The following is a 23,097-nucleotide window of genomic DNA, read 5'->3' as shown; positions in this document are numbered from 1 at the left end:
TATGATGTTGTTGAGGTTAACTGATAGAGGAACGAGCGGATGAATTTATTATTAGAAAAATATATTGAAATAAATAAAGTTATATGTGTAAGTACAGGTATAGTGTATGAGGTGAAAATCAAATAAACTGTTATCATTATTTATTAATTTAATGTATGATATTGTTGAGGTTAACTGATAGAGGAACGAGTGGATGAACTTGTAATAGAAAAATATATTGAAGTAAGTATAAGTACAGGTATTTGTGTATGAGGTGAAAATCAAATAAATTGTTATCATTATTTATTAATTTAATATATAATATTGTTGAGGTTAACTGATAGAGGAACGAGTGGATGAATTTGTAATAGAAAAATATGTTGAAATAAATCAAGGTATAAATATAAGTATAATGTATGCTGATCCATAACCTCACTCTTTCAGTGTTACAATACAATAGAATATGATAGGGAGCACGTTCATATATTTCTAGCAAAGGACATTGCCAAAAAGTTAACCTTGTAGCTGTCGCTGAAGGCTACAAGAAACAGCAATAGAAATCTACTTATAGCTCTTTTGTTTATAGACTTTGTAACCCAAAACAAAATTAATATTCAAGGGTACAATAATATGCACCTCTCCTTCTTCAGTATATCTTTTGTTTCACTAAATTCTATCCTCTTTGTAACAGCGGTGTTCAGGTCACGGATATACAAAAGAAAAGGTGTAGAGTTTCTCTTGAAGTAATTACTTCAACAAATATTATCTGAATAAATTCTCATCTGAATAAGTTATTCGATTTAATTTTCATACAGATAAATTCTTACACAAATAATTCCTCATTCAAATAAATATTTATTCAATTGGATATCTATACATTAGTGATGAACAAAATTTTATTTCTTATATTTATTCATTATAAATTATACGAATAAAATTTTGCATTGTTTTGAATAACGTTATCGAATTCGCGCCAACTTCACTCATATCGGTTATATTAAAACGTATTTAGCATCTCGTTCTACAATATATATAGTTTATGTATGGCGACTAATTTGATCGTTTCGATGCTCAAGCGACACTCCCCACTTATAATTAAAGGCTTGAATCGAACGCTCAATAATAACGGCTGTGAAACCACTTGTAGCGCGTCGTTTTCGCAATATGGATTTATGCCGGAATAAAATAGAATTTACTTTTGCAACTCGTTATCACGCGAGAAAAAGGCGGATGGATAAAGAAACATGTATTTATACGGTTCGAGGTTTTGCACCATTGAAACATATTTTTCACTCTATTCATCGCGTTTCACACCCCATACTCGTTTATGTCAATCGAAGGTCTCGTGCACTCGTTTCAACTGTGTCACACTGAAACAATTTATTGCTTTTATGAAAATAATGAGCACTACCAAGGTACACTTTTAACGCGCGTTTCTTTAAAACCATAGCCCATGTAATTCATTTAGAGCAGTTACATGTTATTCGCACAAATTGTATTCTTAATCTGCCACAGTTTCGTGCTGCTCTGCTATAATGTCACCGTAGCTACGATGAAATTAAAAAAAAAAAAAAAACAAAAAAACAAAAGAAAGGATCTCCCGGAAAATAGTTTAATAATAAAAAAATCATGTGACGAGGTCGATGTCTGGGGGAAAAAATCATTTCTACCCCGAATGAGAAATAAATAAATAATATCTTACGCAACAGAAAGAAATTCTGTAATTTTACTGAAGATAAAACGCGATAGTTGAAGAAATATTTTGAATAAAATTTTTAATCAAATTTGAATAATTCGCATGTAACCAATCGCAATTCGTCTCTCTCAATTTTTGAAGATTCTGTTTTACGATTTTATTTGTAATATTCTTCGAAAATTTTGCAATTATTTCCTTACGCCTCAAAGTTATCGTAGATTTATCGATGCGATTCCTAACCTAAAAAAGTATTTGATAATCCACGGTCTTTAAGAAAATTCGAGATTTCCTTGAAGCTGAGAGTGACGCCTACGATCGTGAATTTAATAAAATCGATCTACCCAAGATTGAAAGAACCAGAATAATCGTGGCATTCTGGAATTCTCCGGTTTTCTCTTATATTTTCTGCTGTCGATGCCGTCTTTGCCGGATATTGCGAGTCCACGGTTGGCCAGCCATTGAGGTTGAAGGACGTTCCACGTACATCGAAATGGACAGCTTTTCAAGCAACCAAAACTTAGAACCCTTCGCAAATTCCCGACCACCGAAAAGCATACAATTTTTTTTTATCGCTGTGTTCGGTTCAATAAAATCCGTCACGAGTTTCTTCTTTCTGTTGGTTTCAAATGTACCTTGTACAAAATTGAACGAAACTAAGCATACATTATGGAGTAACGTGGAAAAAGGAAAAGATAACAAGAAACTAGAACTTGAGCATGAAGATATTAATATAAGAAAGGATCTCGTTGTTCGTGCCTGAAATGAATTAATAAAGCGAACGTGAAAAATAATATACAGAACTTCGAAACTTCAACTCTCCTCTGGCACAGACAACACAGTTAGGTTTCGAGTTCACTCACACATTTTAGGATTAGTGAAACAAGATATCTTTCTATTTTGAAGTTTCAAATTTCTTTCTCGCTACAGAACCTTCGTTAAAACAATATATTCTATAGTTTAGGAATCGATTTGCAATTGATACTGTGTGTAGTTATTTATTTATTTTACTCGAACGTTTAATTGTGATGTATTGGGTTGGCAATACCACCTATTGACAAAATTCGCAATCACTTAGTTGCCAACCCAATAGTTATCGATCAGATTCCTATAACTTGAGCTTAAAAGCTGCTCTGGAAATTGAAGTATGTCGACAATTCGATCTATGTATACACGTACGATATAAATCGAAAGACAGGGACGTGGTAAGTTGTTGGACCTGTTCACGACCGACCTGTATCATTCTCAACCAATATGGCGAAACTTCTTGTATTAACGAGTTCTTCGGTTCCATTCCGCCCCACAAAATTGCCAATAATCGAAGTCGCTCGTTATCTAACTATTTTCTCGTAACTATTTTCTAACGACGAAAAAATTCCTTCTACTTTGAAATTTTCTTTATTGCGCTGGTAGTTGGTGAAAAAAGAATAAAAAGAAAACGACTAAACCCAAATAATTTGACGTAAACGAGATCGAAGCAGTTTCAAGTTACTGACAACTTCAGAGGAACGAAATGCAATTATTGCTGCGAATCAGACGTAATTTTATCGAGTCACGATGTTTTTTTAACACTTTACAAATTCTTAATTGCTGTGGATGCTTCAACGCAAGATTCCGCTCTTTCGCAGATATTATGTTATTGGTTGGCAACTAAGTGATTGCGGGTTTTATCATTAGGTGGTATTGACAAAATCCGCAATCACTTAGTTGCCAACCTAACAGTTTTCTTAATTTCTTTCGTGCCTTCACGCCAGTTGACAGTCGTATTCTTAATAAATGTGAATAGAATGCTTGTGATAGCGGGAATTTAACAGAATAAATTTTAATTGAAAAGCAGCCAAACCGCATATTATCATCAATAGATCTTTCATGCAAGCTGCTACATTCGCCAGCTATTCTCGCTCGTTATCGCCGTATTTCTACGCTTCACAAATGAACGTGTAGCAGCAAAATGGATTTGGTGAAACGGCACTGAGAACGGCAGTTTGCATTCACATCGCGAAAAGTTTGTTTCGTAACATTCACGCGGGTGAAGGCGTGACAATGAGACGTTTCTCCTATAGTTGCAATTATGAACCATCCTACCAACTTTATTTTCAGCCAGGAAGATACTCTCGTTATCCGATCAATGTTTTCCAAAAATTTATATTCATCTCACAGATACCATACATATTTACGCAATTACCTCTGAATATTGAATGCTAAAACGCGAATCTATAATCTTCCCCAATTTTGTTAATAATATTAAAATAATTTTATTAATATTTATAAAAGTATCAATTTTTCTGACGCATGTAAGAGATGGTACTAATACATAAGTACATACATGTAGTATCGTGGACGAATAACCTAAAAGATATCAGGCGAACCATAAACGATGTCGCGAGAAAGCCGAAGTACCAACAACCTATGTGTCGTCGTCGGTCCTTCAATCGAATATTTACGCGGAAGAAAGACCTACGTGATTCTGGCCACGAACGGTTGCGGAATACGTGCGTGGTGGGGCTATGAGAAAAAACAGAGATGCTAAGGGAGAAAGACGAAATAACAGTCAGTGTGAGTTGAGAAGTCAGAGAGCGCGAATTGCGTTGTCGAGAGAGTGTTGCTAGTGTCACTTAAAATTCGTGATAAAAAAATCGATTTGCAATTGCTACTGTGTGTAGTTATTTATTTATTTTACTCGAACATTTAATTGTGATGTATTGGGTTGGCAACTATGTGACCAAGTTGACTTTCCTTTAATATTTTTATATGCTTTTGTTCACCAAAGTGGTTAAGTTCAATATTACAATGAAGTAGCGAAGTTACAAAGTGTTAAAATAGTTGTTCAAATCACAGCCAAGACTGTACCCAAGACTAGTCTCGTCCTAGTCCTTCTAGTCCTCTTAACTAACTAGTCCTCTTAAATAAATTCGACTTACTTTTCTCATGGTGGCTTCAATCATTATTCGTCGTGTAATTGGTTGTGGATTTTCATTAGTTATTGCATACGTAAATTTATTTAATATACGACGGAATCGAATATTGAAACTTTGAACAGATTCGTAGCGTCCCTGTTTCAAATCGCGTAATTGTTCTTCGTATTCGTCAGATGTCACTTCAACTGCTACGTTGGATCTCAAAGCGTCATGTAAATCTGCATAATTTTCAATAGGTATGTTTCGAATACTTTACGCAGCTTTACCAACTATTTTATCGATTTTAATGGCTTTCAATAATAAATCTTTTTGTGAATAACGCGTTTGCATAGCACGTACTTCTTTTATAAAATCTCCCACTCCAACATCGTCGTTACCGTTTAAAATTGGAATGTATTTTATTGCGTCTTTCGCTGATAACATAGTCAGGTGGCGTGGTTCACTGTAGTCTTGGAATTCGTCATCGTTGTCGCTTTCAGGATCAAATATAGTTTCGGGTGCGCTCGCTACAGGTACACGATCCCTGTTTCTCGATTTCGCCGTTTTTTTTATAATGTTATTTACAGATTCAAAATCTTTGCTTATAATTGTTTCTTGACTTTCAATGCCTAGCTTCAATTCGGCAACTGTTTTTCTCAGCAGTTCGATTTCTTTAGTAAGGCGTTGATTCTCCTCGCTTGCTTGTTTGGTTAGTATTTGAATTTGTTGTTGAATTTCGGCGGTAGTTCTCGCGTGAATTTCGTTCTGTTCCTGTATCACATCTAGTACTTGCTTTAGACTAATTTCACTGTCTTTACTTGTTGATATTTTAGACATTTCTTTTTCCCCGAAAATTGCTACTTCGTCTGAGTCTTGACTGTCAAAGCTAAAACGTCTAGTTTTATATTGAACAAAAGAATCAAGCTTTACCTTGATATCCGTAGAAATGGAACTTCCATAGAATGTCCGTTATCACGTTATAGGCTTCGGATTCGTGGATTGTGAGTTTGTTGTTGAGGATGACCCGTAGCCCAAGAGAGTTTCCTTTTCCACGTAGGTAGGATATCTTGTTTTCCCAACGAGCACTTTTCACGATCCTGGCCAATCATGGATCGCCAAAATGTCACGTAAAATTCGGGATAAAAACGGGAGAGCTGAGCAATAGCTGAGCTTAGATTGTCCTTTAATATTTTTATATGCTTTTATTCACCAAAATGATTAAGTTCGATATTACAATGAAGTAGCGAAGTTACAAAATATTAAAATAGTTGTTCAAATCACGGCTAAGACTGTACCCAAGACTAGTCTCGCGGTCGAATGCTCGCAGTTTTTATATGTTGAGTTTGTAGGAGTTGAGGGGCAAGGAGAGGATCCAGAGTGCCCTACGTAATGGGGAATATTTGGTGTTGGGCCATGTGCGAAGGTAAGGTCAAAGTCTAAAGGGTCATTGTCATGTAGGCTGGTTGGTAGCAAGTAGGTTATCGAATCAATGGCACCTGCATTTCCTATCTTACTAGTCGGATTGTATCTTTTTTTTTTTTTTTTTTTGGTTATTTGCATTGTTCGCTAAACCGAGTTGCTCGTAACGGCTTTAGACGTATCGTATAGCAAAGAAAACGACAGTTTTTACAAATCACTTTCGCTTAATTCGTTGCTCTATCAAATTCCAGAAACGGAAATTATACGAGAATTAGGTTTGCAAGTTGATGGCAGCGCTATAGTTAGTAACGATAAAGGGAATTTAATTTTAATAATGGAAGAAAAAGCGGTACGAAGTTGTCGTACGCAACAAATAACATTACACACTAACATAATAATGGATTTTATTATCAGCCAGATCTATTGGGTTGGCAACTAAGTGATTGCGAATTTTGTCAATAGGTGGCATTGACAAAATCTGCAATCACTTAGATGCCAACCTAATATATCTCGACGTTGTTACATACTCACGAAAGATGACGAATGTATTTCAGTTTTTTCACGAAATAAGTTACCGACAATACCAGAACACAGTCGCATAGTCGGAAAATTACGCGGCGGATTCGAGGATCTTGGGATTAATTAAGGTCAGGAGGCAGTCAGTTTAACGATTCGCTCGAATGGGGCCAGATATCGAGTGCTTTCAAGAGTATACCGGTAAAATCTTAGAGCAAGTTTCGATCGATCGAAGAGAGTTACTAGTAATCATATATGGCTGAGTACATTCTCGTGTTATCTTCTTTCACCATGAGCGTATTCTGACAGAACAGCCAACTAGCAAACTGTGTGAGTTTCAAACGGAACGAGAAGGGGGGGGGGGGCAAAGAATGGAGGAAAATGTTTGTTCGATGAATTTATCACGCGTGCATCTATATATCTACATATACGTATTACAAACAGAGATTATTCTTTCAATTTTCTAGGAATATCGATTTCATACGTAAACATCCATGTAAACACGCATACCGATTGCTAGTATACATAGTGTTAAATTTTAGTCCGATAATAAATAACAACGAGCCATTTCGCAATATTTTTTTTAGAATCTCTAGAGGACAGGTATGAAAGATGTTTGATCATGAGATTAATTGGTTGGTTTATCGTTATCGTTTGTTGTCATAACCGTCGAATATATTTAAAAACAATAAATTAATGTACAGCCTATAATCGCTGAGTCGTTAGTACAGAGTATAAATCGCAAAGTAAAATCGCGGTTGAATACTCGATAAATGCTCGTCGAATAACTCGGTAGATAACACTTAGATCGCTCGTTGATACAGAAAGATGCTCGTAGATACTCGGAGATACTAAACTCTCTTCGGTTGCGTCCGTTTATTTATACTGATGGTGGTGTGGTGGTGGTGGTGGTGGGGGGGGGGGGGGGGGGGGGGGGGGGTCAGAAGATTCAAATTCGTCTTTATTCGACGGTTATGCGTAGCGGCAACATTGTTTTGCCCGGAGTCTATTTGTTTTTATATTACTTGTATCCTAACGATCTTGATACTCCGAGGCAAAACAACAACACGATTTGAACTGTCCTCTGTAATTACATACTATTTATAACGCTTATGTGCTGTATTCTAAGTTGCCTAATTCAACAAAGCAACCGATTGTAAATTTTCAATTTGTTCAGGTTAACTGATAGAAAGAGAGAAAAAGAGTGGATGAACTTGTAATAGAAAAATATATTGAAGTAAGTATAAGTACAGGTACAGTGTATGAGGTTAAAATGAAATAAATTGTTATCATTATTTATTAATTTAATGTATGATATTGTTGAGGTTAACTGATAGAGGAACGAGTGGATGAATTTATTATTAGAAAAATATATTGAAATAAATAAAGATATAAATGTATGTATAATATATGCTGATCCAGACCCTCATTCTTACAGTGTTACAATACAATAGAAGCTATGATAGGGAGCACGTTCATATATCATATATACAAAAGACATTAGCAAAAAGATAAATTTGTAGCTATAGCTGAAGGCTACAAGAAACAGCAATAGAAACCTACTTATAGCTCTTTTGTTTCTACACCTTGTAATCCAAAACACAATTTATATTCAAGGGCACAATAATATGCACCTCTCCTTATTTAGAGTATCTTTTGTTTCACTAAATTCTATTCTCTTCGTAACAGCGGTCTCCAGGTGACGGGTATACAAAAGGAAAATTGTAGTTTTTTTCTTGAAGTAATTACTACAACACGATTGAATATCGCAGGAGATATGCTACACAATTTGTCTCTTTCCAATTATTCGACACGCGGCAGACCGTCGCAAAGTGAGTGGCCAACTCGGCTACAGGCAAAACATTGGATACATTTTCCTGAACACGTACCTTCGACTAATAAAAAGGAACATCTTGCAAAGAGATGCCACGTGTGTGTAAAAAATAGTATAAGAAGCGAAACAACTTGACAGTGTAAAAAATGTCTAGTTCCTCTACATATTCAAAAATGTTTTCAAACGTATCATACTTCACAGAATTATTCATTTATTATTTTATAATGTTACTTAACTACTGTCCATTAACGTTATATACCAACCTGATTAAATATTATACAACGATGTAAATTTCGAAATAAAATATCCTGTTTCTAAGCTTGCATTATAACTGTTCAGTTGAGCCAAATTAAATAGTATTCTTCGCACGTATCTAATTCCAGTTTATTTGTACGTCAAGGGGTCAATATATTCGCATAACATTTAACATATTTAACTCTACCAAACAACACCTGATAAAAGATATAATCAACGTCTAAAGATCCTGTAGCGACACATGAGCCAACGGAAGATTAGAATCGGCAGAGACTCATATTCTTGTGTTTTGGAACACCAACGTTGTTTTGGTTCGTTAGTTTCGAAAGTAAATAAACTCCGGGCAGAATATTATCGCCGTTATTTCTAACCGTCAACCGGAGTCACATTCAAACTTTTCATAACACCATCGGTCGATACAAATAGACGAACGTGCCCTCTAGGACGTTCACACAGTCACACAGTCGAATAGCGAGCGTAGAGTCGAACAGTAGCGTCGAGCGAGCGACGATTGCAACCGGTATACACTATCCTTGTACTTGTATTTAAAGTAATTTTAATATACACTGATTATTACAATTTGATCACTCGCGTCTCTTTAATAAAGCAACACGTATAATAATCCATCTCAATCCTAGCGATCATTAACGTTTGCAGACGCGAAGAAGAATTAGAAAAAGTGAAATAGCTTCGATACAAAGTGAGTAAGAACAGTTTGTAATGTTTCACGACGATACATACGATGCATACGTCGATATGAATTGGCATATGTTATTTTGCATGTAGTATACAAAATGCTCGATTATGCACGGTGTTTCCAGAACTTTTGCACGCTTGAAAATATGAAAATTTCAAGGTACGTATAACTATGAGCCGAGCGAAACTGTCGTAAATCTTGCAGCCAACCATTATTTTAGCCCAATTTCCATAAAAAATACTTATCTCGTGGCGACCTTCTGTCGCTGCCGCTTTAGTTCTGCCGCTCACGTACGTATGTATATATTATATATGCGAATAATCATTAAGGAAAGTAAAATATGCCAAGCTAAAAAGCGCTTAAACGCTGGCGTTGAGTTTTAATGAGAAAATCTCGTGAAAAATGAGAACTGTCTTTTGCAAGGATCGTGTCGTAAATATCCGCCCGGCGATGCTACGGTGTTCTTCCGCTCTCATTAATGTTGAAGAAATTCCGTGCAACTTGCGATTTTCAGTTGACATACAGAGACGCGAATGAATGTTCAAAGTGAAGTCTTTGAGCAGCTTCGTTCGACGTTTGCATCGCCAACTGGATACACGCGATCGTAGGAATCTGGATGAGCGCTTCGATTTAACGAGGACCTGTTTCTCCAATTTCTGTCAACTACCTCAGGCTGGTCGCTTAACTTACCTCGATTAAAAGCTTTCGAGGGAAAATTTCCGAATTACGTATTTTTTGGAAATAAAAAAAAAGCATAATCGAAACGCGTGTTTTCTTTCGTCTTCGTTTCGGGAAATACATATTCGATGGTCAAATTGTCACGATGAAATAATTCTGCGACATTGTGTGCGTTGAAGCGGAGGAAAGGGAAAGTTGGAAATAAAATTATGCGAGAAGCGTGGGAAATTTTACGAGAATATTTCAAGTTATGGCCTGGATTCCCAAAACGTTTTCGATAAGATTTAGTGTGCTTTTCAAGCGAAATTTAACATCGAGGAGAAAAGCAAGCGTGTGTTTTTCTTCCACCGTGTTTATCATGACTATGGAAAATCGATAGAAAAGAAGAATAACCTATTATCCTTGACCCGTGATCGATCGCAGCTCGCATAGATGAAAATTAGACGAGTTCGATACGCAGTACATTATCACAGTGACATGTTGAAACAACGAAGGAGGCCGTTATCGATCTTTCCGTGAAAGGTCAGCGAATCCCTTCTTCGTCTACGAACAGACATCCAAATTTCCCCCAACGCAACATCTATTTGTCATCGGCGGAGCTTATACCAACCATATGCTTCGCCGTTTCAACATTAAATTCTCATTACGATCTAGTTGATTCACGTTCTACAACTACACGAATAACGCACGATTGTTACTTTACCGACGGTGAACGATGATGGTTATTAAGCGCAAAAGGCAATATGGAAGACGTCAACTATTCTTCCTCGTCCTTTTGTATTATTCATCTTGTACATAATTCAATGAAAATAGAGAACTTTCCTTCACGCGTCGTGGCCTTCGACGCACCTGAATTATTCAACATTTTTGCATGAATAAACAAACCATTGTGAAAATATCTTCTAATTTACTGAACGTGGCGGATTAATTGTTGAATATATACAGCGAATGACGTGAAGTTAGAGACGCGAGATGTGCAATATTATGCAAATTAGGTTATGCGAGACAACCAATCCGTATCAATGTACGTAGATACAGGGTGGTTGGTAACTGGTGGTACAAACGGAAAGGGGGTGATTTTACGCGAAAAAAGAAGTCAAAAAAATAAAAAAAAAAAGTTTTTTTTTTTTTTTTTTTTTTTTTTTAATTTTTCCATCGAGACAACGATCTACAGTGGGATACGTTACAACGAGACGTGATAAAGAGACGCGTACCGAGCGGAAATTCAAAGTCGATTTTCTCGAAAACAAAGCCTCAAACGGAAAATTTTTATTCTATATTTTCGACTTCTTTTTTCGCGTAGAATCACCCCCTTTCCGCTTGTACCACCAGTTGCCAACTCAATAAATGCGTATTATTCGATGTAAATGGGAACGAGTATCGTTTAGTGATTCCGGTAATTTGTGTGCTGAGTTCGACGATCGCGCGTATCGTCTTTCGTGATTTCAAAGCACGGCATTGATAAGTCGATAATGCTCGATACATCGAACGGATCGTGTAACTTTTCAAAGTTTCGGAGAAACTTGAAACTGATCATCTCGAGCGCTTCTTACGGAAAAGGAAGGAACGAAAGAAGAAAGAAGAGCAGTGTCATACAAGAACAACTGCAACTGGAAAACGACGTCAAAGGGGAGGGAAGTTCTGCGAATTATTTTCTCTCTTTTTTTTTTTTTATTTTTGTACGTCGGATCCACTCGCGAGGTGGTACAGGCTCGTTGACGCGTAACCTATACATTTCAGTAAGCTGGAAAATCGCGAGAAAATGGCCGGTTAAATTTAAAGGAAAACTCAACTTTTGTATGTTTTTGTTAGAACGGTAACGTTAAAAACAGCTGGTTTTGGGAAACGTTCGACGAAAGTGACGGAGAAGAATAATTGAAGCGGTGGTTGGAGAAGGTGCTCCAAATGTTTCGAATAAATATTGAACGAAAAAAGTATTTCATTTACACAGAACGTATCTTTCGATATACAATCGGTAGCGGATTTATCAAAGTTTAGCTATTGACACGGTTTTTTTAACGATCCACTGTACGCGAGAATAACCAGACAGGAAAAAGCATTGTAAACGGAAGTGAAATAAAACTATACAAATATGTGTACGTGTCTCGTACGCGCAATATAAATCCGTCGCATGAAAACCGCGACACTTGGCCAAACGTTAGGCGATCAATCTCTACTATTACATTTGTATCGATAAGAAATAACGAGCGATCGTAATCTCTCAAGTTCTTAGACTGTATATCTCGTAAATGAACGCGGCTAGAAAGAAGAAACATTTTCTCTGAGAAAACCTTTTTTGGATCGTACTTGGAAGCAACCAATTCTAAACATTCGTATTATGGAAAGGATGCAATGCTTCCAGGTACTGAAGCTTTTATCGAAAAAATTGATCTATCATATTCTACATACGTCAGCCTACAAAAGACGTCTTTCAAGGATAAATCGTATGTGTTGAGAATTGTGGATCCTAATCGCCGAAATAATTGTATAGGGACACTTAGATTACACTTAGAATTAATATCAAAATAGTTTCAGACTTATTTGATGTGTGATTGACAAGATGTTCGTCGATACACATTTGCACGCATTTTAGCGCTCTCTTTGTCTCGCCATCTTGTATACCACACTACCAACGGAACAGTTGCATTCATCTGTTTTACGAGACGCTGTGTATCATACTCATATATGTGTGTCACTACTACGGCTAATCTAGCGTAGCACACAAAATTACACATATCTCAATAATAACTTTAAAATTTGAGAGTTTTCATATAAACAAAGACGAACAAAATTTCTAACACGATAAAACGAAATATTGGATTGACAACTAATTGATTGCGGATTTTGACAATACCACCTAATAACAAAATCCGTAAACATTTAGTTGCCAACCCAATAGTCGCAGCGACAGAAGGAACCAACTTTGCTCCAGCTATTCAAATATTTCTTTTTAAGATTCATAAATGTTGAGAATTGTGGATCTTAATCGCCGAAATAAATGTATAGGAACACTTGGATTACACTTAGAATTAATATCAAAATAGTTTCAGACTTATTTGATGTGTGATTGACAAGATATTCGTCGATACACATTTGCACGCATTTTAGCGCTCTCTTTGTCTCGCCATCTTGTATACCACACTACCAACGGAACAGTTGCATTCATCTGTTTTACGAGACGCCGTGCACTCATACTCATATATGTGTGTCACTACTACGCGGCTGATCTAGCGTAGCACACAAAATTACACATATGTCAATAGTATCTCAATAGTATAATAGTAATTGGAAGAACAAACAATTGCTCGGTTGTATAATTAATTACTTTTTAATAACGTAGAGACACGCCATTTGAAGAAATATTCGAAAAGTAAATGAAAGTAAATTTATCGTTCTCATGCAACGCAAATAGATACATATGTATGTGTATGTAAGCGAAACACGCGATTGCTTTGTATCAGAGATGCATATGTATATCGATGTATTGGGTTGGAAACTAAGTGATTGCTGATTTTGTCATTACCACCTAATGATAAAATCCGCAATCACTTAGTTGTCAACCCAATATCTTAAGGAATTGAGTAGATCTACGAGAAGGATGGCCTTGCGATTAAATTCACAATTGGAATGTTTATGAAGGGGCGAAGGATATAAAAGGACTTGAGAGAATGGAAAGAGAACGAGACACAGAAGCTAGTAAGATATTCCGTGGCATTTTGAATCATTTTATTAGAAGAAGCACAGCTAGGAAATAAGGTTGGCGAGAGTGCAATCTTATATGCTATTTCGAATATGCAATGCAACTCTCGTGCCGTACATTTTCCATCGTATGCAGTATGCAGAATGCAATATGCAGTATGCAGGCAATTTTCGCGGCGAAATTCCCAAGCTTATTGCTACAAAATACTTATCGTGCAAAAACTTATCGCGGTAGTTTCGTAAATTTTCACATCAAAAGAAACGGATAAAATGGATGTTAAAATACCGGCAACAACTTTCGACGTTGTGAGCCACTAGCTAACATCAATTTAAACCTAGCAACATAACAGCAAAGGAGAACTTAAAAAGGAAGAGTTTGCAAAGAGTTTAGAGTATAAAACGACGCATAGAGGTCATTGAGATGCGAGCACCTGCGAGTTTAAAATAAAAGCAGCCAGAGATTAGAAGCAACTCCTGTTTCTCAGGCGAAATTTTCTACGTTACTAGATACGTGTCAAAAGGCTGCTTAAAGCAAAACAACTTTTGCAACTGTATCAGTGTGTTCATGAAAAGCATTGAAAGGACTGTAAAAACTCGCTTTGATACTTTACGTTGAAAAAAGAGATCAACAAAATATGTTGTCGCTCCACAAGGAGTAATTTGAAACCACGGAGTATAATAGTAGAAAAGGACACCCAATAGTGTATGCTCGTCAGCCTAGTCCTTCAAAGGGCGTTTTCGTCCAGATATCGATGCATACTAGCTAATTCAATCGTGAAACACTTTACGAGCTGTACAAAGTGTTCTCAGGACGCTACAACACCATCTATTATCTATCAGTGGTTCTTCCATTGCAAATACAATACCTCCATTAAATAATTCTAACATTATGCGAAATATACTTTAGAAAATATATATATGTCCATATACACAAATAAGTTACTTTTCATAAATATTTGAATCGTGTATAATAAGTATGTTCTATGTATAAATGTTACATAACGAAATGTGTTTTATATGTGAAAGGAATTACAAGATATAACGGAACAATATAAAAGCAAATAAATAATACAAGGGACCATTAATTTGTTGTTTAATTCCGATAAATACCGCAAGCAATCGAATGCAATATCGTGCCAATGTCAATACGATTAAGAACCACTGGTCTACATAGGAGCTGCGTCGAACTGAACATAAAGAGGCAGACAGACAGAGACAGAGACAGAGAGAGAGAGAGAACGCGATCGATAAGAAGTCGATGGCAAGTACAGCTTTCCTTTGGGAAATCAAAGTCGAAATTTAGGGAAGCTCGATTTATTAGTTTTTTAAGGCACAACACAACGGTTTATGTTTCCTTGCCGATTTATTGGGTTGGAAACTAAGTGATTGCGGATTTTGTCAATGGGTGGTATTGACAAACCCGCAATCATTTAGTTGCCAACTTAATATTTGCACGAGTGTGAATTGTCACTAGCCGATGAAAGTACACGATAGCCTTGTAAAAATCAAAATATGACGATTCTAAATTGAAATAGAATATTACGATGCTGATCAAAAATTTGTTCTGTAGTGGTTTGTTGTGTCTAGTGTTACAGAGCCATAAATTAGCGATAGAAAAACCAAGGGCGTCTAACGAACGTCCCGCAGGCCATCGAAACAACAACATAGAGAGAGTGTTCCAGTGTGAGAAAACAGTAACAGTGGCCATCTTTGATCTGGGCCCCGGCGACACCCCCTCCATAGGAGCCAAACCTATAGTATATAAACATTACTAAAATCAGCTCTCGACATTCTCTGTTCTAACTCTGAACGAAGACTAAAAAGAAAACACCTCACTGACTTCACTAAAGAAATAAAATAGTCAAACTCGAAGATGGCATCCCGCTGGAGGTAACCACCCAAATATTATTTAGCGATTAGGTTAGAAAAATTTACCAAATGGACAAATTGTAAAGTACAAATTTAATAATAAAAAAAAACACTGAGCCGTCACTCTGTTGGATTCGTACAATAAATTTTACTACTAAATATATTTAGTTCAATTCTTTACTTTATTTGTGAAACGTTTGAACTGCCACGCGAGAAGATCACCGGTGATCTGTCAATTTCGTGATTTCTTGTCTCCTACGTGACACTAGCGTAGACCTTTCGAAAGATTCTTCTCCGATATCAACTATTTCTGCGTGTAACGTATATCTCGGTTCAGTAGTGAAAGATAATTCACTATTCTACGAGCTTTCTTGGGCAATACCTTCCTCCTGTGGTGAAATTTCGGGACAGAAATAATGCTACGTTTGAAGAAGCATTTTACTACAAGGAGGGAGAAAAAAATTTGATCAGCCAATGAGAATCTTAATGTACCCAAGAGAGGGAAAGTTGATAGTAATAAAAAAATGAGGCGAAGGAGCCAAAAAAGAATTACAGCAAGAAAATATAATATCAGGACAAAGATTGGAATATTTCCTTAGTAGGAATATAAATATTGAGATATGTATACTTTTGTGTGCTAGACGAGATTGGCCGCGTAGTAGTGACACACGTATGTGAATATGAGTGTGTGAAGTATGTGTGTGCGCGGCGTCTCGAAAAACAGCTGAATATAACTGTTCCGTTGGCAGTGTGGTATGGAAGATGGTGAAACAAAGAGAGTGCTGAGACGCGTGCAAATGTTATCGACGAAGATCCTGGCAATCCTTTATTAAATAAATCTAGAACTATTTTAATATGAATTCTAAGTGTAACCCTAATGTTCTTTTACTTTTATTTCGGCAATTAAGATCCACGGTTCTTAACAATAAATATATACTATGAACAAATTCTAAGATATCCTCGAATGAAAGTCATCTTGAAATATATAACATGTCCTAAGCTAGGATTCTAAGAATGGTAATTTTAGAACAGATAAAGTAGAAATATAAGCTGCCCAACATACACATTTGTGACGTGAACCGTTGTATTATATACATCATAGGTACATGTACGTATGCTTAGAGAGATCCAGAGGTGGTCTCAGTTTTATTTAGGGCCAACTGTCACCGCTCCTTCGAGATCTCTTTTTGAACGTCAACAGCGGTTACCCTGCTTTCAGCGTACTTGCTCGATCCATCAAAATCAATTCCTGACAGCTTATCGAACCGAATCGAAAAAATTCATCACTTGTCTCTGCCTTCTCGTTTTCTCTTTTTCAGCTTGCGTGGCACGGAGTTTCAACTCCTAAATCGAGTGTAAATGACATTTGCTTCCACTCAATGGAAAACCTTCCATAAGCTTTTCTTCGATTCCTTTAATTCAACAAAGAACACCAATTCTTGTGATATTAGATTGTCAATTAAGTGATTGCGGATTTTGTCAATACCACCTAATGACAAAACCCGCAATCACTTAGTTGCCAAGCGAATAGAAAGTTCTTGCGAAGTAAAATATTGAGGAACATGTTAAACTCTGAAGATTTGCCAATCTAATTGATCCTTTATCTTGTAGGATACAGTAGATAGGATGGAAATCTAATAAACAAAGCAGAAAAAAGCAATGTAAGTTTTGTTGATGTCTGAAGTAATAATACGCAGAATGGTAAATGAAGAGGAATATTTCAGATAACCGTTTTCGCTATCAACGGAATTTCATTGCTAAATTAAGGATCTCTTAATTAGGGAAGAATGGAAGGCAACGGAGCATAAAGCTGTCGAGCAAGCACAATTTCTCTGGGCGATATTAAAACGACGCCTAATATCCTGGACGGCTTGATATTAAGAGGATGACGAAGGTGAATCCCAAAGGAAAGCTGAAATGGGGTGAAGAAAGGGATCGTAAGCCGCTTACGGTTTCACGATGTCACGAAACGAACGAGCCACCAACTGCTTGTCGTTTTAGCAGCACGCATAAACCGCACTCTACGTGGCTAGGATTTACAGACCTAGAAGGTTCCTGAAATTAGACCAACTCGCGTATATGCCTTCCATGATGCACGGATTAACTTGTTTTCCTACAAACATAAAGTCCCTTCAAATTGCCAAAGTTGGCAACTAAGTGATTGCGGATTTTGTCAATATCACCTAATGACAAAATCCGCAATTACTTAGTTGCCAACCCAATATATGCATATTACTCTGTTGCTTAAATAATTATCAGTTTCATTGTAATTTCAGTATGGTATATGGTTAATTGAATTACAATTCAATTGATCTAACTAAAACGCTAAAACGGCTTGATTATATAAAATAAATGCGATCTTTTTTTGCAAAACTTTGCACTTGTTCTACTGTAGATCTTTTTCAGATTTTTCATCAGCGATGTTTCAACGTTTGGCTGTTACGTAAACTTGTTGCTGTTGCTTCATCGTTCGTTGCAAATTCTCCAACTCGTTAACTTTGGCACAAAATTCTTGGCATTTTGTCGAAAAGTTTCCAACTAAATTTCACCTTACTACGAGCTAATTTACAAAGGATTTAACGAGGATATCTGAGTGCATATCCTTGTATAAAGATAAGTGCCCTTCCATTAAATTGAAATGGTTAAATTTATATAATAAATCGTATAATGTGAACGTATATGTGTTATGGCATGTACATAAATATTAAATTCATTCAAAATTCACAGGTTCCAGTTGCAACTCAGATCTTAGAATCCCTTCAGTTGTTCTGCTTATGGGAATTTATTTGCACCCGCCCAGCCGTCTCGCTATGTAAGGATAACATGGGGTTTATTCTTTTAAACCTAACCTGTAAATCGGCTTACTTTAACGACTATCCTTTCACGATCTTATACATGGCGAAAGGAAGTTTTAACAAAATTGGAAGGGGAAAAGACAGACGATGAAGGCGGTTTTCATTATACTCGTGGATATCCTTGATCCTTAATCCTTGTGGAAATTTCACGCGATCTGCTACCTTGTGCGCTACAACATGTCAAATGTAATCAGACACCACTTCCAACTAGTAGGGGGATTCCGACGCGACGAGAAGCATTAAGCTCAACAGTATGCGCATGGCTGACTAATAAAGATAGACTAATCGCGTTAAAATAGGTTATTATCTAGTAATCTAATCTATTATAAACTAATCGAAGCTTTTTCAATTTCAGCAATGAATTTATTCGTCGGACTCGATTTTGTTTATGTAAATAAAATAAAAACGTCCAGTAACAATCATTGTCTCGCCAATCTTTTTAGCATCTAATATTCAACACCACGTTAATTCAAACCATTTATTTATCGTATTTTTATAAATTTTCGCCAGATTCTACAAGTATTGGGTTGACCTTGGGGCCAACCCAATGGACGTTTGCATGGATACAGGAAAATAAGGATGTGCAAAATTTTGTATCGGTGCGTGTCTTTTCTGGAATATTTTAGCTAAACCAAAAATGAGCCATTTTTCACGAAAATGAACGGTTTTGAAAATTCTGCCTTATGAACATTTGACAGACCAAGATCTGAACTATAGAAATCTGCTTGAGACCGTGATCAGGTGATGGCATTGGCAATGCCAATTTTCCTGCTTACCGCTTACTGGTCTGTTGAGAATTTTGGATCTTAATGGCCGAAATAATGGTATAGGAACACTAAATTTACACTTAGAATTCATATTAGAATAGTTATGTATTTATTTGATAAGCGATTTCAAAGATATTCATCGATACACACTTGCACGCATCTCAGTACTTTCTTCCATATCCGACTGCTAACCGACTGAAGAGTTTACATTTCTTTGTTTTGGAGATGCGTATATATACTTCCACACACTGATATTCACATACAAGTATTACTACTATGCAGCTAACCTAGTCTAGCATATACAATTATACATATCACAATATGGTCTTTGTATGATTACGGTGAGACGATCGGAAAAACAGAAAGTAAGTGAAAGTTAATTCAGTAATCATGATTCAGATGCATATAAAACAAGCCACATAGTAAGTTAAGAGTAGCGTGTTTTGAAAAAGGTATCTTTCAAATTCATGAGGATGTCACACATCAACAGTTTTCACGTCCCATTTCCGTAAAACACGACCCTCATTTTTGGCTTCAGTGACCTGAAAAACGCCTAATAAGAGTCAAATATTTTGCAATCCGGATACTATACTGAGTCCGGAAATAATAATAGAACGAGATAATAGGTAGTTTCAAGGGAATAACCATAAAACATTTTATTCGCTAAAACAAGCAGCAAACGAAAAAAAAATGCGAGCGATTAGTTGTATTAATTTTGAATAAAAGAAGATTTTCAATAATAATCGAGAACATTCTACTTGTACAAAATCATGTTCAAAAGCATTCTTACTCGGCAAAAATATCTATTTTCTTCCATCTGTGAAGCATAACTCAAAATATTATTAGGTTGGTAACTAAGTAATTGCTGATTTTGTCATTAGGTGGCATTAACAAAACCCGCAATCACTTAGTTACCAACCCAATATATCGGTCTGCTTTTTTTCCAGCATCCGTTACAAGTGAAAGTGAAAGTTGACGAATCTATGGCATTAAATTGTTAATAATATTTGTTAGACGATAAATAAAGACAATATAAACGTGCGAACGAGAGAGATTTTGTTCGAGGAAAATCGGAATTAATTGCAGGATTTGACATTACCATCGAGTTATTCGAAGGAAAAATGTTTCTTGTCGAAGGACTCTGCGTACCTACTAGATCATGTTACTTTGAATAATGCCTCTACTTTGTTTATAGTCTTATCAGCTTATCTTTAGCTTGCTTCATAAGCTCCTTTTCTTCTCCCATTTTTCAATAACAATTTCCTATCAGATAGATTCCAAGATACCTATATAACTATATTTGTATAGAGGAACCGATTGAATTAATTAAATTAATATAATAATATATAATAATATATAATATAATATAATTAAACATTATATTATAAATAGACATTATATCGGATAGAATGGAGTGGAAACTTTTTGGCAAAACATCTTTTCCCATTGTTTGGCGCTACTTTTACTCCTCATATAGGACTAACAAAGGTTACAGTTGGTGGTAGCTATATCCAGGGACGAATGCATGAAACAGATCCAGAGGGAATATGAAGTTCCTAAGATTCAATCTGCGAGGCTTCCAAGGGATCATTAAGATCCCACGCGTATGACAAAATGGAGCAAGGATTCTCGCTAGTAAGCCTCTTACTTTATTCGGGAATAAAAATCGCGGTGGCATTTCAAGGGAGAAGATAGCGAAGAAGCAGGATCTCTCCTTCTCGGGTTTTTAAAGCCATTACTCTGCCTTTATTCGTGGCGGTTTCGCGGGGAACTCGCTGCTACCAAAGGAAAGTGCTTCCTTCGACTAGCAGGGAATTAGGGCTTTCAAGAAGCAAAAAGAAAGCATATCCTAGATCAGAGAATGAAAGAGGAGTTTTTGTGATCGTGGTTACGCTTTTGTTGCCACTTTTCAAATACCACATCAGGAAATTGCCTCTTAACCACCACTTCCAAGTAAGTTAAACTTAATTTAGCTAAAGCTTCAATGTTTCAGCATATGACTGTAGCTCGAACCGCACCTAATTCTCTTTGACAACTAGCACAGTTATTAACGTGTGGTGGATGGTTAAATGTGTTGCTTTAAATGACGACACGAGCGAATACTTGTAATGGTCAAATATATTTAAAATCGTTCTAAGTACAGAGTACAGAGTTTGTTGAGATATGTATAATTTTCTGTGCTGGACTAGGTTAAATGCGTAGTAGAGGTACTTGTATGTGAATATCAGTGTGTGGATGTATGTGTGTCCGCAGCATCTCGACAACAAAGGAATGTAAACTCTTCAGTCGGTTAAGAGTCGGTTAACAGTCGGGTATAGAAAAAAGTGCTGAGACGCGTGCAAGTGTGTATCGATGAATATATAAGGAATCATTCATGAAATAAATATTTCATTATTTTAATATTAATCGTCAGTATAAATTTTGTGTTTCTATAACATTATTTCGGCTTCAAAGATCCACAATTTTCAACAGAGTTAATCGTCGTTCGCTTACTGAATGTTCGATACCAACTGTCCTAGAGAGCGTGTTCGTTTGTTTATACTGCTCGGGGAGTAACGGAAAGTTTGAATTCGACACCGGTCGACGGTTGCACGTAACGGCGACTCTGTTTTGTCTGTGTTTGTTTACTTTTAAATCTTGGACATGGGAACGGTGCTAATACTCCGAGGCAAAACAACATGAGTCACTCTCGATTCGAAGCGTTCTATGACTCATATGTGGCTATAAACGTATCAAGTTTTCAAGAGCGAGGAGCTGGTTAGCACGCGATACAAGATGACGAGGAATTTCATAATAAAATAAGGGAGGAATGGCATGACCGCATTACAAACTCGTTAAAATAATTTAAGTGCCTCGAGATCAGAAGATTTAACTGGCAATTCCTCGAAACTTCGATTATTAGCCTATATTCCTTGTGACATAAGTTGACTCGAAGCAAGAGAACAGCGGACTGCGTTTAATTAGAGCAATTAAATTGAAATAGGAATTTCCAGTAAATTATACTGCGACGCGTCTCTGTAGTCTCACTGACGCGCTATTATTATGCGAAAGCAGCCTGGCGACCCGTCTTCTGCCGGAATTGAATTATTGATTTCGGCCAACGAATCGCGAACAAAACATGATGAGAGAATAATACGAGCTGATAAATATTCATAGGTTACAAAGAGAAAAAAATGGAATATCATGAAATAAATTCGCGTATCAGTGAGAAATAGAAATTTAAACGAATGAGCTGGCAACCATTCGATTACAATTCTCTGGTTTTATCGAATTAATTCCCAGTTGCAACTGTTAATCCTTGCGTAGCAAAACACGTACAAAATATGTTGTGAAAATAAAGATTACAGAAATTAACTGAAACAAAATGATGGAAAAAGCAGGACGAATAAATGTATTGGGTTGGCAACTAAGTGATTGCGGATTTTGTCATCAGATGGTAATGACAAAATCCGCAATCACTTAGTTGCCAACCCAATATATCAAAGAAGAATCATATAATTGTTATTAACAAAAAAACAAAAAAAAAGATAAAAACGAGCATACTTTTTGAAAAAGATGCAATTAAATGTTTTGTAACAGATGTTTTTTAATGGGAAAAAGAAAAGGGTAGATGATCGATGGTTGATGTCGCACTTGACTCAAGGTAATTCGGAAAAGCAAAGTAATCGCTGAATGCCGTGCTCAAACGAAGTTATTTGCACTCTCTACAAACGTATCGGTGCTTATACCAGAGACCATTTCGAAAAGGTAGTTAATGCTAGTTTCATATTTCACAGGTACGACCATATGTTCATTTTCTGGTATACATTTTAAAATAAACATTAGCTTACCACAGTACAGGAAGTTTACTTGCTATTAATTATTTGCAATGCGGTTACGACATTCGTAAAATTATCACGACGCAGGTGTACTATGTAGGTTTATTCAAGTATTGGATTG

General features: G+C 36.4%; 1 protein-coding gene and 2 long non-coding RNA genes across 11 annotated transcripts in view; 1 reads left to right on the top strand and 2 right to left on the bottom strand.

Moving 5' to 3' along the window:
• LOC126875349 (uncharacterized) overlaps window positions 1-21,620 on the top strand; it is a 45,320-nt gene extending 23,700 nt beyond the window's left edge. The window contains exons 3-7 of one of the 6 annotated variants that reach the window (XR_007693351.1): window positions 16-222; window positions 7,830-15,557; window positions 17,148-18,177; window positions 18,264-18,348; window positions 18,902-21,620. This is a non-coding gene — a long non-coding RNA (uncharacterized LOC126875349). Of the gene's footprint in view, window positions 1-15; window positions 223-311; window positions 369-7,757; window positions 15,558-17,147; window positions 18,178-18,263; window positions 18,875-18,901 lie in introns of those variants that run through there. The other 5 variants (XR_007693353.1, XR_007693350.1, XR_007693349.1 and 2 more) reach the window with 5 other exon arrangements.
• LOC126875330 (cadherin EGF LAG seven-pass G-type receptor 1-like) overlaps window positions 1-23,097 on the bottom strand; it is an 81,918-nt gene that overhangs the window by 38,500 nt on the left and 20,321 nt on the right. Inside the window, exon 1 of one of the 4 annotated variants that reach the window (XM_050638212.1) lies at window positions 5,500-7,403. The exons of the other annotated variants lie outside the window; for them this stretch is intronic. Coding sequence (XP_050494169.1) covers window positions 5,500-5,528 — 29 coding nt within the window. The 5' untranslated portion in view covers window positions 5,529-7,403. Of the gene's footprint in view, window positions 1-5,499; window positions 7,404-23,097 lie in introns of those variants that run through there. 4 annotated transcript variants of the gene reach the window in all.
• Window positions 815-4,532, bottom strand: LOC126875382 (uncharacterized). Its single transcript, XR_007693395.1, has 2 exons — window positions 2,017-4,532; window positions 815-1,349 (listed from the first exon to the last, which is right to left on the bottom strand). It is a non-coding gene; the product is annotated as an uncharacterized LOC126875382 (long non-coding RNA).

This window comes from Bombus huntii, chromosome 18, assembly GCF_024542735.1.
Source record: "Bombus huntii isolate Logan2020A chromosome 18, iyBomHunt1.1, whole genome shotgun sequence".
Classification (NCBI taxonomy): domain Eukaryota; kingdom Metazoa; phylum Arthropoda; class Insecta; order Hymenoptera; family Apidae; genus Bombus; species Bombus huntii.
Note: the sequence above shows the minus strand (reverse complement) of the source record. Positions and strands in the feature narration are given on the sequence as shown.